Source organism: Ixodes scapularis, unplaced genomic scaffold (assembly GCF_016920785.2).
Source record: "Ixodes scapularis isolate PalLabHiFi unplaced genomic scaffold, ASM1692078v2 PGA_scaffold1__304_contigs__length_218370807, whole genome shotgun sequence".
NCBI lineage: Eukaryota > Metazoa > Arthropoda > Arachnida > Ixodida > Ixodidae > Ixodes > Ixodes scapularis.
In genome coordinates this window covers 176,224,801-176,243,072 of record NW_024609846.1, presented here as the reverse complement: position 1 = coordinate 176,243,072, position 18,272 = coordinate 176,224,801, and the positions used below count along the sequence as shown (strand labels likewise).

Genomic DNA, 18,272 nt, shown 5'->3' with positions numbered 1-18,272 from the left:
GTAGTTCTTGACTTTTTTCACTGATTTTGTGTGACGAGGGTTTTAGTGGATTTATAGGTCTCGTACAAAAAAACACACGAAAAACACCGGACAACAGACACGTTCTTCCTCTGGTACCGGGCCAAAAGTGAAAATTAGGTGAAGATTGTACACCAGCGCAGTCTGCATATAATGGTGCACTTTGGCATGGGCCAAGAAGTTAAAGATGTCATCCAATACGAAGAATATCTCAGAAACCTTGGCTCCCGTGCGACGAGCGCAGCAGGCTTGTCAAAAACTCGGACACCAAAACGTATACCTGGCATAATTTGGTCCTTTTCATGGAGCTCAAAATCACAAATAATTAAATTGTGTTTGACGTATGTTTAGACAGTCTAACGTTATTCTGCCTCAACGGGCGACTTGTCTATCAGCTGCAGATGAGAAATTTAATAACTACAGTACAAACGTTAGCCAAGGACCTTTAGAGTGAACCATGCACTAGTGATACACGACTGCACGCCGGCTGAATGCTCATTCAGGCCGAAGCGGGCAAGAGCGGGGATTGAATCCAGGATGCCTGGGTCTGGAGTGCGAGCTTCCGCTCCACGCTCTCCGAGCTGTGGCGCGTTAGCACACTAAGTCACCGATCCCCTAAAACTCGCGAAGATGTGCGCTAAAAGAGCAGCTTGCAACACCCTGTTAATCGCCAGCCGATAGCTTGAAAGTCGTGAGAGATGACACGTCGACGTAGCGTGTGCCGCTTTGGTTGAAACAGCAAAGTGCATTTATGCCCCCTAAAATATTGCATGGGGCAGATTTGCAGATCAATGCGGGTTTCTCGTCCAGCGGTTAACTCACCCATAAAAGCGATTTTCATGCCGCTATTTTGGAACGAAAAACTAAGATACCTAGCATTACAGGCAATGGCTGTCGAAGTTCGTCCTCGCGGTGATTACAAAAGTTTGATTCTACGTGGAGTAAAAAAACACGAAGAGGCTTAAGCTGTAATTTAAAAGAACCTCATTTGAGTATTTCGGCAGCGGCATGTGAAGTTATTTCTCGGGAGGGACGTGTTAAGAGATGTCAGCAAATCGACAAGTGAGGCTAACGTCTGCTGAGTGGAAGAGACTGGAACGTTAGGTACTTTCTCTTTACGGAACCGGTCACGTGACCTTAAAATGCCTAGTGAGACTATTATAGCCACCGGGAAAGATCGCCCCTGCGACCAGCAAATCGGCCCGGGGAAACTGACCAGTTGAGGTAGAAGTGTGCTTGATGACACAGCTAGTAGATGACGACATGACCATTTCTTTCTTATGAATAGATTCATACGTTTATGCAAGAATATCAAATCTTTCCACATAAGATTGCACCTAACTGGACATGCTGACATTCCACTGCAGAAACACTTTTAACGACAAATTGTTTAACCTACCAATATTACATTTTAAAACAAAAAAATTCGCCAGAGACAATTAAGATTGCTTACGTGTAGGAATGCGAAAGCATTCGTACACGCAGAGCATTCCTACAAGCAGCACACCACGTCTTCCTTTCGCACACGGCGCTCCGGCAGTGACATCCTGTTAATCGCCGAGCCTGCAGTGGGAGACACTGCAGGCTCGGCGAACCTCGCCGGCTTCACGAACGCTTCCGTGACGAAGCATTGCGTTGCTGCGCTTCACTTTGTGTTTTATTTCTCAGGCGCGTCCGCTTCGACCTTGAGCGTACCCGCTGGCTTCCGTTACAAGGCATTTGGGTTGCTGTGCTTTTCTTTGTGCTTTATTGGGAATAGGAATTTGGTACCGCTTCGCTCAGTCAATGGGAATTTAAGTGCCGTTTTTCGCTACAAGAGAAAACGGCTACAGAAAACGCCGGCTTCGCTTTATGGGACAGTTAATGCTTTCTGGGGCCACTTGCCCATTAACACGTCTGCAACAGACTCACGATGCCTTTTTTGGTGAAACAGACATTTTCGCCTGATTTGTTTTTATCCCATTCTTTTATGTATCCGTGTACAGGACAGTGCACTGCTGCTCAGACCACTTGGCTGTTTGCAGTTACGCAAATAAACCCCATCTTCTATCTATATAATCCAAAAAAGGCATTCATGTGTTCGAGCGTAGCATTTTATGCTCTATACGGTTGGTCTGATCTTCTGGTGCCAGATTATAAACCCCATTTATGCTGTATATTTCCACTGGTCAGAAAACACGCCGACTTTTTATATCTCCGGATGTTTTTGTTTGTTTGTGAAAACGGATTGGCGCGATTGTTTCCCAATTCGGCAGGATAAAGGAAAACGGTCGATCCCTCCTGCATACGATGAGGCGCTTTTTCAAGCCGGGGTCACAAGGTGCCCCGTGAATTTCGTTGAATAGCGCGATCAAGCACGTAGACACCGCGTTGATAAAAAAAACCTGAAATAAAAGCTAGAAAATTTCCAGGAAAAATAGGCTGAAAAAATCTAGTGCACCCCAGGAGAATATATAGGATTTATAGGCTACCTGAGATCTTTAACGTCTGTGCGGAGGCCTATGTTGGGCATTCTAGACAGCACAAGAGTAGAGTTAAGGAGACGATATGGACACTAATAACAGACCACGTTTATACCATTTAAATGGTTGAAGATTACAACAATTGGGCACCTATGTTTAGCCAATACTTACTCAAGCAACACTAAGTGGTCGAGAGGTGTCACCAACTAAAAGTTGCTCTGTGTGAACCCGCGTTGTTTGTATATAGCTACGCACACGTCTCACTCCTTCTATTACAAAATAAATATGCTGTTTGCCAAGTACAAAACCTGCCGCTGTAAGAAACATCGTTTAAACAACCTCGTGAGCGGTGCGTCATTCGAATAAACTTCGGTAGTTAAGTTTAGAGCCACCTCATGAACGCAATGTCGCATTTCTCCAGGTTTACCAAAAGGAGCGACAAAGAAGTTTAAAATACGATATTGTTAAGTTTTAGAGTCGTTCGGACACATCGCCTCACCGTTTTATAATAGACTCCCGGTATTTAACAAACGGCGACTCCTTTCTTTGCACGCAAACCCCCATCTCTTACCATTTTTTCGACTTTTTTGCACATTGCTGGTGGTTAAGATGCCGCTGCCTTTTAAGGCGCCACCCATATTATGAAGCTGTACCGCTGCATTGGGACGTCAGACAGTGCCCTCGTTCATTGAACGCTAAATTCACCTATCGATGTTTATTGCAGACTGGAGGTGGTTTCTAAATAACCGGAACAGGGCGCAAACTAGATGCTGAAACTTCAGCGCTGGAGGCCCTTAGGAATGGCACTGTAACCAAAGCGAGTACTTACACTTAAACGACGTAATGCAAGTTATCTATATTCTTGTTTTATGTTTGTGACATTGAAGGATCGACGTTGAATGACAGTCTAGAAATGGCATTAAATGATGTGGACAGAACAAAAACAAAAAGAAAACAAAAACGTCGGTGGTTTTGCAAGTAAAATTATTGTTCGATTTTTAGTTATTCGCGTCCTCGTCTTCTGCTTCGAGACATTTTCATACATCATCATTTTTGCGGCGCTCGTCGAGATATATATTAAATAAAAAAATAGAAACGCAAGCATTTCAATATAAGACATTTTACAGATCCATGCAAAATAAAAACGATGTCAAAGCCATGGTCTTTTTTTAAGGTCATAAGACTTGACTAGAAACAAAAATGTTTCAAGGCAGAATCTGCGAATACTAAAGTTTCTCTTTTGTCTCGGGGTAAAACTTCTCTCAAACTTTTTTGTTAAATCAAAAATGAGGGTGGGGTGAATTTCCTAAACTTACGAAAGAAATTCAACATACAATACGCTGTTTTGTAACCACCCATTTTAAAGCTTTTACTTATTGCACCAGCCCTTCGTTAGAAAGTTTCTTAAAACCCTGTGGAGACAAGTTACTTTTTTTCAGTTCAGCTAATCTTCTGAACGCTTATAAATTGTATTCCTTCGTGATCACAAAAATACAAGAATTACATCGCAAAAAAATAGATTTGTGAATTACGCCATGTTTCAAATACTAAATCAAAATTAATCTTTCTTCTCGGCCGGTTTTCAAGGGCCATTATATATTACTTTGATATATATATTTATATTGTGTCTAGAGAGCACTTTACATATTGATTTATTCTACCTCAGATGTCCAATCTAGGGTGTATTATATAGGTGTATCCCGACAAGAAAGATGAATGGCTAGTGCGTGTTTGTCAACAAAAATCGTGTGCCTTTTAAGCCTGTGTGTCGAAATGCTTAAAGGTCGTATCTTTACCTAACTTTCACAAAGACTGCTTTGCCTGCGCCAGTCCGAAGAATATATCTGCTAAATTTGCTGAAAGTCTAGTTAATGCAGTCGAGCTTGATAGACAAGTCGAAACACCGACTGTGAAAAGACCGAAGCATTGGGAGCAAAGGCATTTGAAAATAAAACTCCCATAAGGTCAAAATATTCGAACAGGATGTTTAATAAAACTGGGAAATCAGAACTTTGAAAACCGTATCGACCAAACCCAAATTAGTCTGGCGACTTTCGCATATAAACCACGTACCTCTCCGCCTTTTCCTCGTTCGTGAGCGCGTTTCTTTCTGCGTTTCACTTGCTTTCCCCCTTTGCCTCACCCGCCATTTTTTGCGTTAGCGTCTTCCCAAAAAGCGCTGGCGAACCGGCGAACGGACGCAGTTGAAATATTTTACAGCAAAGCTGTATAAAACTCGTGAATCAAATTTTTTCGTACCGGCTTCATGAAGAAAGAACAAACCTTCAGTGTTGGAAGCGAAAAGTGAACATTTCACGCATAAATATACGGCAGCATTCGTTCCAGTAAATAAAAGCACAAAACAAACATCCAAACTACAAAATTGATGAAAATGCGCTCTCATAACAGTGTGAAGCACGTGCGCTTACCGAATACGTTTCACGGTAAAGATTACTGTTGCGCAAACATCCGGGGCGACGGCAGCTTGCGACGTTGGGGGTGATGTCCCTAGCCCTTATTATATTGTTGTTGTTTTTTATTTTATTTGCATCAAGCACAACGTACAGGATAAAAAAGGCTTGTATAAAAAGCTGTCACAAGGCCAGCTTGACAAAGCCACGGGCCCCCACATTGGCACTTATGCAGCACTAAAAAAATAGCCAGGATACCATACAGTTCACAGCATTAACAAGAAAGAAACTAATATAAAGAGAAGCAACAAGGTACACAGAAAAATTACGTCCCAACCACGCAAACGAGGGATATCTGAAAAAGCATTAACAAGGAAACACAATATCGCGTGCATGCACAACTCTCAAAGTCTAATAATATTACACAGCATTTTTTACATAAGCAAGGCCGACTGTGGGCTGAAATAACAACGCAATGCTCTAAACGTGATATCTAAAAGCTCGACATTTTCGGCGACTAATCTATTTAGTAGTCTTGTTAGATTGTTTTTCAACGTATCTTTCCCGTAGATTGTTCTATGAGTGCTAACTTTACAAGGCTCATTATAGCGCGTTGTGTAGGCTGTATTATTACTTTGTAAATTATCTAGTTCTTTTAGAACCGATGATTTAGTTTTATCACCTGTTTAAATGCTCTAGAAAGTCGATAATTGTATTTTTTTTATTGCATAATACATCATATTTTACGAACAACTCATGGGCGTGAAAGTAAGACGGCATATTTTCAACAACTCTTCGGAACCGTTTTTGTAAGTTCATGTAGGTTTGCACGAGTTGTGGATGCCCGGAATAAATTGCAGTAGTTCGGCCTAGAAGAAAACAAACCATTATCAATTAAAATCATAATATTTTGTGGCAGTATATGTTGATTACGCTATACAAGTCCGACTATATGGGACAGCTTAGCGGCTACGTAATTTGTATATGTGTCCCACGACAAAGTTTCTTGATAAACAACCTCTTATGCCTTTAAACTAGATACACCTGCAATTGGAGTCGAATTTGGCACTATTGGCTGATTTAACACGACATATCTATTTTTGCTACGAAATAAGACTGCTTTCGTTTTGTTTATATTTATTTTTAAGCTACTTTGGTACGTCAATTCGTCTAGTTTTTGTAACGTTCAATTTGCTTTATCGAATATTTCATTAGATAGCTTTCCGGTTATAAATATACTGGTATTGTTTGCATAAAATAATCATATTAACGTCTGATCCAACACAGACGATGTAATTTATGTACATATTGAAAAGAAAGGGCCCCAGAATACTCCCCTGTGGTATACCGCAAGAAACAGGAAGTGGATCGGAGAAACGATCGTCGATAGGGACTGTTTGTATACGATGCTGCAGACAAGACGTGATTAAGGATGCAGCCTTCCCACGAAAGCCATAACGTTGAATTTTCTGAGCAAGCAGGGTATCATTGATTACCAATTTGATTGCACATTACCAAATCCTTTAGTTGATCCTACAAAGATACCAAGAACCAACCAGAGCTAAACAGTATCGCGATACAAATGTATCGCGATAGTATTTCAGAAATGCATTTCGTATCTGTATTTCTGTATCGCGATAATTTTTTTTTCACCCGTGTCTGCATTCCTGTATCGAAATAAATTTGGAGTGGTTCTTTGTGTCGCGATACAATCAGGATGAAATGTATTTCGTTGCATATACTCCCCCCCCCCCCCCCCTTTTCCACCCCGAAAAAAAAAAATACAAGTCCGCACGCTTTCTTTTTTTTTTTTTACTTCTGAGGGCACCAGGGTCAAGGAGATGCTGCGGCTTTGTTACTATGCTGACCAAGGTTCCTTCCGATTCTCCAAACTATTTTTCATGCGTCCTCTTCTCTCTTCTGAGAAGTGTTGCGTAGTGAAGGACTCAAATCAGGTGGCGTGCCAGGAGTGGAGTCAGAGCATCTTCTGCCGCAGGTCCTTATGTACGTATTTCTTGAACCAGTGTTTGCTGGCATCCAATGCTCGCTGCTAACCGTCTCTCTTGCCTTAGCGTACACAGTACACCCGCCGGCAAAGTTGAGTCACAGTCGGTTGCAGCACAAGCCTGGCGGTGGTTGACTTGAAATAGTAGGATGACTCCCGCAGTGAAGTTCAACACTTATTCGAATCCGTCGGCGGCTGCGCCCGTAATATTGCACGGCTCAAGGGTACGCCATCAGCCGACGTGAATGTGACCCGCTGCTCTGGAGATACGAAACCCAGGAAGGAGGCCAGTCGTGACCTCGCTGTGCCGACTTAGACTTCGTACACTTGTGACTCGTCTCAAGCACGCTGTTTCTCGAAGCGCTCGCACCTGTACCGGCAATATCAGGTCGCATCCCACGAGGTCTCTGTTTGGATGATGCTAGGCGAAACTTGAGGACTGCAATCCAAGGGTCGGTGGCGGAGGGTCGGCAGGAAGGACCTTCACAACAGGGGTGCCACCGTGTCGTTTTTCCAACCGCAAGAGAAGATAAGACATGGGTTCCAGGATGCTTCAGGTGGTCCACTATTCTCAAAAATTCCAAATGGCACTGCCTGCGCGATTTTCAACGAGGTAACCTATAACGAAAGTACGTATTGTCCTTTCGTACAGCAGCGTGGTAAGGTTTCGTGTTCAAGGCCACACCTTCAGATAAAGAATACCAGTTCGTTCCCCCCGTGACGTCATGTGATCAATGTTGACAGGGGTGTGTTTATTGGACAGGGGCGTGGTGTCGTTTGGTGGGATATAGGTAGGGTTGTTCGTTTTCGCGTTTTATATTTTTTTGAAATTAGGAGGTAAAAATCGGGTGCTATTTTTCAACCCCATAAACGTGGGAGAAATCGGATTTTTGCGAAAACATTCCGAATTTTTTTTTTGTTTGGGGGGGGGGGGGGGGCGGAGGGGGTTAAATTGACAAATCTACTCAATAATACATTCGATGTTTTTATATAGGAGCGTATTACGAGCTCTTTAACGGTAACGCGGTAAAATTAGGGGTCTGTTTCAAGCTGCTAATCGGGAAGACATCAAGGTTTTCCAGCTCCGATTGCCGCCGGTCGCTTCAAGGGAAGCACTGCCCACGGAATCCTCCTTTCCCTCAGGTGTCAACAAAAACCCTGACCGTTGTCTTCGATCGGATATTTCGCTATGGAATAAACCTGTTAAGTTTTCCCGATCTGTTTGCGCGACTGACTGGCTCGGACGTTATTCGTGAGAAAGGTTGGACGCCAGCGAGATAGCAATGCTACCCAAGAGACCAGGCGGGTCGTCGACACCTCACTGGTCGAAGGGGGATTGATAGTGCATTTTTCAAGCTGCGTGCAGCAGGGCCGAAACTATGTGGCGTGCCGAGGCGGTTCCACCTGCACAGCGGGTGGACGGAAATGTCCCTCCGAGGTCCCGCTTTTTCTCAGCCGGCTTCCGTAGAATGTCACTTCGAGTTAGGCGCGCTCGTTAGGCGGTTGGTTGAGAGTCGTCTAGCGTCCAGAGTGCTCCACGCAGCTTGCGAAATGAACTATAGGCCACTGTTACCCGAGGTAGGGTAGCTATTGCGCATGTGCACCGCAAACTCCGTGCGGCGTAAAAATAAATAGGTTGGTTATGTGGTTTTGGAATTCGGGAGAAATAGGGTTTAACCCGATTCTCCTGAAACATCTTCGGGGTGAAAAACCGGCTAAAATCGGGTTTTACCCGGAAACGAACAACCCTAGAAATGGGGTGACATAGAATTTATTTAGAGGTCGAAGCCTTTTCGCATGCCGCGTCAGAAAGACAGGATGTCAGGGAAGGGAACGCGGTCAGTCCTTGATAGAACGTTCTTTTGAGCCCATTGAAGACTTTTCGTCGTCCGAAACCACTCCCTTCAATGCAAAGTGCCAAGCGTACGGGAAAGTAATTTTGGGATCAAAAACTTCCACTTCAAACTTCAAGCTTCATCTCAGTTGGCGTCTCAAACAAATTTGTAAAATGTATTGCTGTATCAGTATTTCTGTATTTGTATTTCTGCCCTCCCTAAAATGTATTCCCGTATTTGTATTTCCAAAGACTTTTTCCTCTATTTAAAATGTATTTCCGATACGTATCGCCGATACATTTTTTACAGATATACTTCAGTATCAGTAGTTTAGCTACTATTTTAATGTGTCCCAGTATTTGTATTTCCAAAAACATTTTTGAGTATTTCTGCCCAACCCCGGAACCAATTTTCCTTCCTCAAGGGCAGTCAAGATTAGTTTTTCTGCGCTAGCAAAGCGGACTCGGTACCGAGTCCTTTACGGAAATCAGATTGGGATTAATTAGGAGGTTGTTTTTCTGCTCAAAGTCCATAAACCGGTGTAAAACAATTATTTCCAGTGCTTTAAAAAAAATGAAGTATTGACACGGGACGCTAGTTTCCCGTGTCATTTCTATCACCTTTCTTGTACAACACATTTATATGGGCAACCTGCTTTCTTCGAGGAAAAACAGCTTGACTAGGGCAAAGGCTAAATATGTGCGTCATGCATGGTCCAAGAAGGTCGGTAGCGTCCTTAATTGATTTTGTTTGAAATCCATCAGCGTCTTTAACCATGCTTAAATTTAAAATCGTACTAATAACTTTTTTCATTTACAGGGTTAAGATAAATAAAATTTGGGTTAGACAGAATGTTCGCAAGGCTACTGTTCGTTACGGTTTTATTGACAATATTCACAAAATGTTTGTTGAAAGCTTCTGCAAGGTGTTTACCAAATAATTCATCATTATTTGTGTTTATCTCTTGAACTTTGTCGGGGGAGACATTATGCTTTAAGGTGGTATTTAATCTTTTTCACATCAGCTCAGAACACCCTGCCGAAGAAATAAATTGATTTGAAAAGTAATCACGTCTTGTTTTTTTTTTCATTCTTTATCGAGATGATTACGTCGAGTTTTAAACTCAGATAATATTTCTTGGTCTTTAGTTTTAATGAATTAGCAGTAGAGCTTGGTTTTTATTTATATTTGCGAGAAGCTTGGAGTTTTTACAAATTTTTCTGCTTTTTTCTAATACAATTCACATAGAACACTTGCTGAATATATAGCTTTTAAAATGCTAATTAATTCATCATAGGCACCATTAGCGTCATTAGTATCCAGTGAAATTGCCCAAGTTGCTTGCGCAATTTTATCACGAAAGATGGTCGGATATGTTTTTGTTACTTTCCGTATTGGGCGTGAAGGCTGCAATCTTTCATTTTTTACGTGCCCCTTCGTACAGATAAATATTGGTAGATGGTAACTTAGGTCACAGGCAATCCCCCCTTCTTTTATTCGGTCCGAGCTTATATTTGTTCAAAACAAATCAATCAAAGATGAAGACTGCTCAGTTACCGATCTGGGTAGCATAATAAAATTCCGCAGATTGTGCAACATTAGTAAGATATCCATATTAGACCTCGTCGAATCACTTTTTATCATATCAGCATTCATGTCCCCACGTAAGATGAAATTGAAACGATTTTTTATGATAAAGTCAAAACTCGCTTCTAAGCAATTCAAGAACGTTTTTACAATGCCACAGGGAGTGATGTAGCAAACGGCAATTACCTTGTTTTAGTATTTTATTAACAAAAGCTCACAATCACTCCTACTTAAAGTAAAGTCTAACAATATTTCACAGCTCTTTTTTTCCTACTAACATGCATATTTTACCGGCGCCATTTGTAGGGCGATTTAAATAAAAGGTATTATATGATGGGAGACGAAATACATTTGTTTCATCAGTAGACCTTGTCTCGGTTAGCAATACTGCACCAAAGAAGTCCAGCTTGAGGGCGCCACCATCTTGCTCGGCTCGGGTGCTCTTGGAGGGGTTGTGATCGAGCACAATCGAAGTGAACGGAAATTAAACTTTCTAACATTTTGGTCATCACCGAACGACACCTTTCTAATTTTTCAAAAAACTATATCCTTAGAACACAAACGCCTATGTATAGCGCATTCCTTGCCTACCAAACCACTATACTTCCTTTTATTCTAAAGTTCTGTTTGGTGACTGTAATTCGCATTACACTTCAGGCGATAACGCAAATCTTTTTTTTTTTTATTGCTTTTGCTCGCAGTTCAGCGGAGCTTCTTTGTTCCCTCGAAGGACGGAGCAAGCGGGTCCGGCAAACACACGCAGGAGAACCACGAGCCGCAAGCTCGGCGGCACGCCAAGGCTGAGACCCTGGCCGCTCCAACCCATTCCGCCATGGACGACGCGCGGCGGAAGCTGCTCCACAAGGCCAAGATGAAGTCCCTCATGATCACCGTGGTGATTGTGCTCGCGTTCATCGTTTGCTGGACGCCCTACTACTGCATGATGATCATCTTCATCTTCCTGGACCCGGACGACCAGCTCACCGAAGAGCTGCAGGCAGGCATCTTCTTCTTTGGCAGCTCGACCGCCATGATCAACCCCCTCATCTACGGTGTGTTCCACCTCCGCCGACGACCATCGAGGGGCTCGAAGCAGTTCAACAGCAGTGTCGCCTCTAGGGGCGCCGAGAACTCTGTGCTGCTCACAAACTGCCCGAGGAGGACTCGTTCGGGTCACCAGCCGCCCCAACAGCTCCGTATGGTGCAGCAGACGTCTCATCCTGTGGTGCGCCTCAAGTACTCGGTGGTTAGTAATGGCTGTCTCAAGCAGAAACAGGCGACTGTGGTTGACGTTGAGGACATAGACAGGTGAGCTGGGAACAGAACTGTGTGGCGTGCTGCGACGTCGCTCTGGACTCAAATCCTTGAACTCTGTGAAGGAAAGGATTTCACATTTCGCACACGACATTGTTCTTTGTTCTTAGGGAAGTCGGGTTTGTAAGTTGAGCGTGAAGAACGAGGAAGAGGTTACTGTCCTTCACTATTTAGGTGCTCAACGGCGATGACTGGAAGAATTCCTGGCCTTATGATGTCTGCAGTTACAATTTTTTTCGTCTTTGCTTGCAATTTTTCAAAAATTATCCACCGACAACAATTGATTCACAAGTTGTGATTTGAAAGAAACTTGCGCCTATTCACGTTAAGATTTTTTTTGCGAAGAGAAGCAGTTGTCATATCTGTTTTTTTTAGAAGATATTGGCCAAGGGTGCGAAAACTAGAGAGAGATTTTCCGCTGCCAATATCAATATCATCAACTGTCAAAACACAAGCTTCAAACATGAAACTTACGGAGTACAAGGTTAAAGAGCTCAGATTAAATACAAGTGCGTGCTTACATTTAATTCCTCAGAAATGAAAGTGGAGTGAACACGCTTTTATTTAATGTGCTGACGGTTTTTTCTTCGACAGACTGTACCTGAACAATCGCTCTCCCCTCCTTGGCCATGCTCCGTAGGCCATGAACTTAGTGTCCTTTCCCGCACATAGTGACACCGTAGCGAGCGAGAAATGTTACTGAAATGTTTTGAATATACGCAGGTGAACATTAAATATTAAACGTCATGCCAATGTGATTTGGTATCATCGTTGTATCAGGTGTGAATTTCCTCGTCGTTACTTTTAGATAAAAGGAAGCGCTATAACCGCCGTTAGCACATCCAGCCTTACATTCGTTTTTCAAACTCTTCTTAATGTTTCGATTTCCAATCTTAAAAGCGCATGTTTTTTGGGCATGTGCTAAACTAATTATACTTTAGTATTTTCCTCCATGTTGCTTCTCGCATGACCTCAGCGAGAAAGCGTTCCTCGAGTAGTAATATTAAAACAATAAATTTGAAAACGTGCAATTTTCTTTTCACAGTTGTAGGTAAGTTTATTTTGTCTTCATTGTCCAGGCTTAAGTGTAATCAGGCATTCATATTGCAGTCAAAATAATCTAATTAATATTTCACCTCAAGGCTCGCAGTAGAAAACTATTGTCACTTCTCAGAGTGTTAGCTATTTCTACCTTCGTGTGGCAAATAAAGTAACTTGCATGGGAATATGAGGCCAGCCATTTGTTAATTTATCAAAACGTAGACGTTTCAAGCACGAAACGTTTTGGTTTTAGCTCAGACAGCCAAATATTGTCAGATATAAACTACTTCACACAGCATACATTCAATACAGAAACCTTTTTCTTTTTCTTGGGGCGCAACGAAAGTTGGAGTCATGGTTTGACCCTGATTAACCAACACAAAATAGTGAACCCGAACCGGCATCGTTTACTCTCTTATTCCTGCAATGTGTTTTTTTTTTTGTGCGTGCGTTTACACTATGATAGTGCAGAGAGGGCCGAAGGCAAAAGGCATAGATGCACCTGGCATGGCCTGAAATCCCTCTTTGTTTTCAACGGGCAGCAAGCAGTACCTAACTTTTCTTTTCCGCCGTTTCATTGCGGTCATAAACTGAGATTTTTTTAAGACATTAAGACTGGATATCTTTAAAATAGAAAAGATAAGAAAATCCTGGGTTTACTCAAGATAAGTGAATGCTTGCCTGCAACCGTCCAGGGCAAAGACAAATTCGGAATGTTTCTATTCAGAATTGTCTATCACCAGAGGGTTTCTGAAAGGTAAGTAACCATTTGTTGCCCATTTTACTTAACAAAGGCCATCGTCAAACTAACCGGATTTGGCTCCGATGATACCAAAGTTCATATAATTTTCTCGGTGGATCCTAGATAGTAATTTTAAGGTGGTATCGTAATGGAAATTTATATTCTTAGTCGCTGAAGTTGAACCTAGGGTTTACTATCGGTTCTATTATCAGTTTTACAAGTTGCTGGCAATACTGTCAAAGATATAGGCGTTAGTGTCTAGCACTCTAAAATTGTGTTTGCACAATGGCTCACATTAAAAAAAATGGTTTCTAAAGGTGCACGCTCTAACCCGTGTCTTCCGCGACACTCCACTTTTGCTACTGAAATTAGATAAAAACCACCATCCTCGCCAACGTTCAAATGAATGCAAAAGAAAATAGAACGTATGAACACCGATCTATCGACGGGTATGTTGTCACCAGTCATATTCTAACACCCCAAACTGTAGTGCCGAATACTTAAGAAAATTAAAAGTCGAGTTTTAAGTTTCTTGATTCTTCAGCACCAGAGTCTCAGGTGTTGCATTATCATTAGGGTTCCGTGTTTTCGGAGTTTATTTTTCGTCAATATTGAAGGGTGTTTTGTTTTTTTTGTTTAGTTTATTTTTTGCCGAAGATTCGGAGTTTATCTGAATTTATATTCGTCTGACTCCCGATTCTCCGAAATTCGGAGTTTAATTTTGTTGTGTTTCCTATTAAAAATTAATAAATAAATAATAACCGGATGTAAACGTATGCCAGATTTGCAAAAATAAAACGCGCTTGTTATAATTAAAATTACTTCAGTTGAATTTGGCGTTGGTTCCATTGCCATTTACATTACTAACTTGTCCAACGACAAGAGTAGCACACGAGTGTTGCTTCTATAAACGTCGATACCTTAAAATCATTAAATTACCGGAGGTAGTCGCTAGGAAGCTCGTTGTCATCCCATCCTATTCCATCAATCTAGCCCGCGGCCGCGCGAGGTGAAGTGGTGAAGGATGTAATAGAGAAGTTTCAACTGCACCTCTTCCATATTGTATACAATCTCTATGGTCCATAGCGTTCACTGTTAGAAAAACATACCCTCTCCTTTCTCTGAATCACAAATCGCATGGCCCAAACTGAAAACCAAAAGAGTGGCTTTTGCCGTGACCCGAATGTGCAATTACCTCTTGCCCTGAATCAATCAACGGTAAGACTCCTTTTGAAAACGGTCTGAGATTTGAAAGGTAATTATGGTGGCATTTTCCCAGGACCTTTGACTCTGGGCAAATTGTAAAAAAAAAATTGTTTTTTTTTTGTGGTGGGGGAGTGGGAGGGGATGGCATTGGCACATAAACATTCGGAGTTTATCGGATAAATCCGAATTAGCCAAAATTTTACCGGAGGGTGTTTTCAAAGTTTTTGGATTTATCCGAAAGCACGGAACCCTAATTATAATTATTTTCCTGCCAGAATTCCAGGAAATTGGTGCTATAAAGTAGACACCACTGGCCCGTGTAGCTGCTTGATGGCAACGGAAGGTTTATTTCCAGAAAAGAAGGCTTGAATGAAAGAAGAAGAAAACAAAAATAGAAAGAAACACCGACACGTGCGAGCGGTGCTGACAATGCTCCTACCATCACGTCGCTATCAGCAATTACTCTGTTGCCGCATCGTCACCTCCAACACTCCTTTTCCCTTATAAAAAAGACGGGCAGGTAGACGCCGATCTCGACGTGATCTTCTCGCAGGTCTGAGTGAATCTCCCCTTTCTTGCTCAGAGGTGACCACCGGTCGCGGTGGCTGGGGTGTCGGGAACGCAGCAGCAGCATCTGTTGTCACGTCCACCTGGAATGTCCGCGTCCGGTCTTCTGAGTTGGTGTCGCGGGGACGAACTTGGTCTGCGTGGCGGCATCGGTGACCCTCTGGCGAACTGATTTGCACCACACGATGACGACTTGCTGCTTCTACCATGCCGGGAAGCCACTTTTCTCCTGGACTGTGGTTCTTGAACAACACTGTCTGTCCAGGAATGAAGGGGTTAGTTGTAACAACCTGAGTGTTTTGTTTGTTTGTTTATTCATACTGGTAACCTCTTTCGAGGTCTTAGCAGGAGTGGAAAACACATAGATACAAATATTTCATGGTGCACTCATTTACACAAAATGTTGCAAAAATCAGAATGGGTGGCTGCATTAACGACATCGGGTGGCAGGTTGTTCCAGTCAATTACTGTTCTAGGAAAGAAGGAATATGTAAATGAAATATTTTTATAATTATATGGTTTAAGTCTTCTGATGGGAATATCTGGATACTCTAGGGCAAAAAGAATTCAATGTACTGATTCTTGTCTATTCCTAGCTCATTGCTAACAATTAAATAAAGCAATTTCAGACGATTTTGTTTCCTTCTTTCCTGTAACGTTTGGAGTCCTGTTCTAGCACACAAGTTTCTGGGGGACACATAAGAAGTATACATACTAAAAACCAATCGCACTGCAAGTCTCTGAACCCCTTCTAAATTAACTATGTTACAAGTCGTGTGCGGGTCCCAGACACTGCTAGGGTATTCTAGAATTGGCCTAATAAACGTTTTATATAACAACAACTTAGTATCCCTAGACCCATGTTTAAAATTCCTGCGCAAAAATTCAAGTTTATTTATCGCCCTTGCGATCATTTGGCCAATAGGCAAATTCCAACTCAAGTCATGCGTTATAGTGACACCGAGGTACTTATAAGAGGACACTCTAGGTAGATTACGACTGCCGACTGCATAGTCAGAGTAAATAGGATTCTTTCTTCGAGTGACAGACATGCACACAATTTAAGTAAGATTAAGTGACATTTGCCAATCTTTGCACCACCTATGATTTTTTTCTAAAGAAGAACGTAGTATTTCATAGTCAGTGGAACTCTTAATTTCATGAAAAACAATACAATCGTCTGCAAACAGTCGCAACTTGGCAGGGACTCCGGTCTGAATATCATTAATGAATATTGAAAATAATAAAGGCCTTAGCACTGATCGCTGTGGGACACCCGAAGAGACATGAACAAATGAAGAGCGTGCGGTGTTCAACTGCACATATTATCGCCGTTGAGACAGGTAATCTTGGATCCAGTTTAATATTTGATTTTTTGTTTAAAATTGTGCTTAGCTTGTTTAACAGCCTTATGTGGGATACGCGATCAAAAGCTTTCGAAATGTCAAAATAAATTACGTCTATCTGACCCCGTTTGTTAATTACTGAGGCGAACTCGTGAACAACTTCAACTAGTTGCGTAATTCTAGACACTTTCTTGCGAAATCCATGCTGAATGCTGGTAAAAAAAATGATTAGACTCGAGGCAGGACGATACGTGCTTGAACACCACATGTTCTAGAATTTTACTACACGTGCTCAAAAGAGAAACAGGTCGATAATTGGAAATAATTTTAGAGTCACCCAATTTAGGTACCGGTATTACTTTGGCAAGTTTCCACCCCCGAGGGACAGTGGCGGTACTCAATGAACATCGGAATATGACAACCAAGTATTTAGCACAGCACTCGGCGTATCTTTTCAAAAATTCATTAGGAATACAGTCCGGGCCTAGTGCCTTTTTAACATTGATATTCAGAAGGGTATTTAAGATGCCCTCTTCCGATATAACGATATTAGGTAAGGAATTTCTGTTTTGAGTGTAGTCGGCTGCCGGCTCGAAAGCATGTCCTAGCCCATCATCTACGCGAAAAACAGACTTGAAATACTCATTGAAGGCACTTGCCATTGAAAGAGGGTCATCAACGTTCTGGCCGTTAACAGTAACTTCATTCACATTATGCCTCGTCGGCGACAAGAAGCGCCAAAACTTCTCAGGTGAAGCTTGGAGGAAATCAGTCAAAGTTACGTTAAAATACCTATATTTTGCTTCTATGATTTTTTCGTTCAGTTCACTATTTATGTTGTGAATTAGGATCGCATCTCGCTTTCGCTTTCTTAGCCTAGAAAGCCTACGACGCAGCTGAAAAATTTCTCTGGTTATCCATAGGTTCTGTTTATTCAAGAGCTTCTCCCTTTTCGGGACGAATTTATTGATGCACTCTATAGCAAGCCTTTGAAAAAAGTTCCATAGGAAATTGACATCTGGTTCTGGCATGAGAGATGAGCTCGAGAACTCCGAAAACAAAAAAGACAATGAATCAATAATACCAGTATCATCTGCCCTAAAAAAGTCATAGTATTCTTTTTTTTTAGTTCTTTTTTAACAATTTTGTAGCTGATAAAGTAAGACATACCATTTTATGATCCGAAATGCCTCCTAAAATATCAACATCCTTCACTCTTTCCACCAAATTCTGAGAAAGAAAAACTAAGTCAAGAATCGAATCCCTTCTATCTGACACCCTCGTTGGTGCGTTTACTATCTGAACGAGATTATGGAATAATGTTAACTCAATCAACGCCTGTGAGATACTGCAGGATGACTGCGTGCTCTCCCACTCGATATTAGGAAGATTAAAATCTCCAGCTAAGATAATCCTTGAACTTGAGTGTACGTTTGTTAACAGATACTGATTAATGTCCTCAAAGGAATTGTCGTTGCCAGGTAGACGATAAAAAGCACCAACAATAACGGAAGTAGAATAAACACTAACACGAACCCACAAGATTTCCACCCCGTCCATATCAGGCATGCGATGAAAACGTATATCTTCCTTTAAGATTATCGCCACGCCCCCGCCCCGTGTATCTCGGTCTTTCCGTATTATGTTATATCCGGGTGGAACTACTTCCGAACCATTATGTTATCAGTTAGCCACGTTTCTGTAATAACCATGATATGTGGTTTATGTGAAATCAATA

General features: G+C 41.9%; 1 protein-coding gene across 1 annotated transcript in view; it reads left to right on the top strand.

Annotated features, from left to right (window-relative positions):
- Window positions 1-12,415, top strand: part of LOC8036266 (gonadotropin-releasing hormone receptor) — a 510,658-nt gene extending 498,243 nt beyond the window's left edge. The window contains exon 3 of the mRNA XM_040223731.3: window positions 11,020-12,415. Coding sequence (XP_040079665.2) covers window positions 11,020-11,630 — 611 coding nt within the window. The 3' untranslated portion in view covers window positions 11,631-12,415. The remainder of the gene's footprint in view (window positions 1-11,019) is intronic.
- Window positions 12,416-18,272: the final 5,857 nt, after the last annotated feature.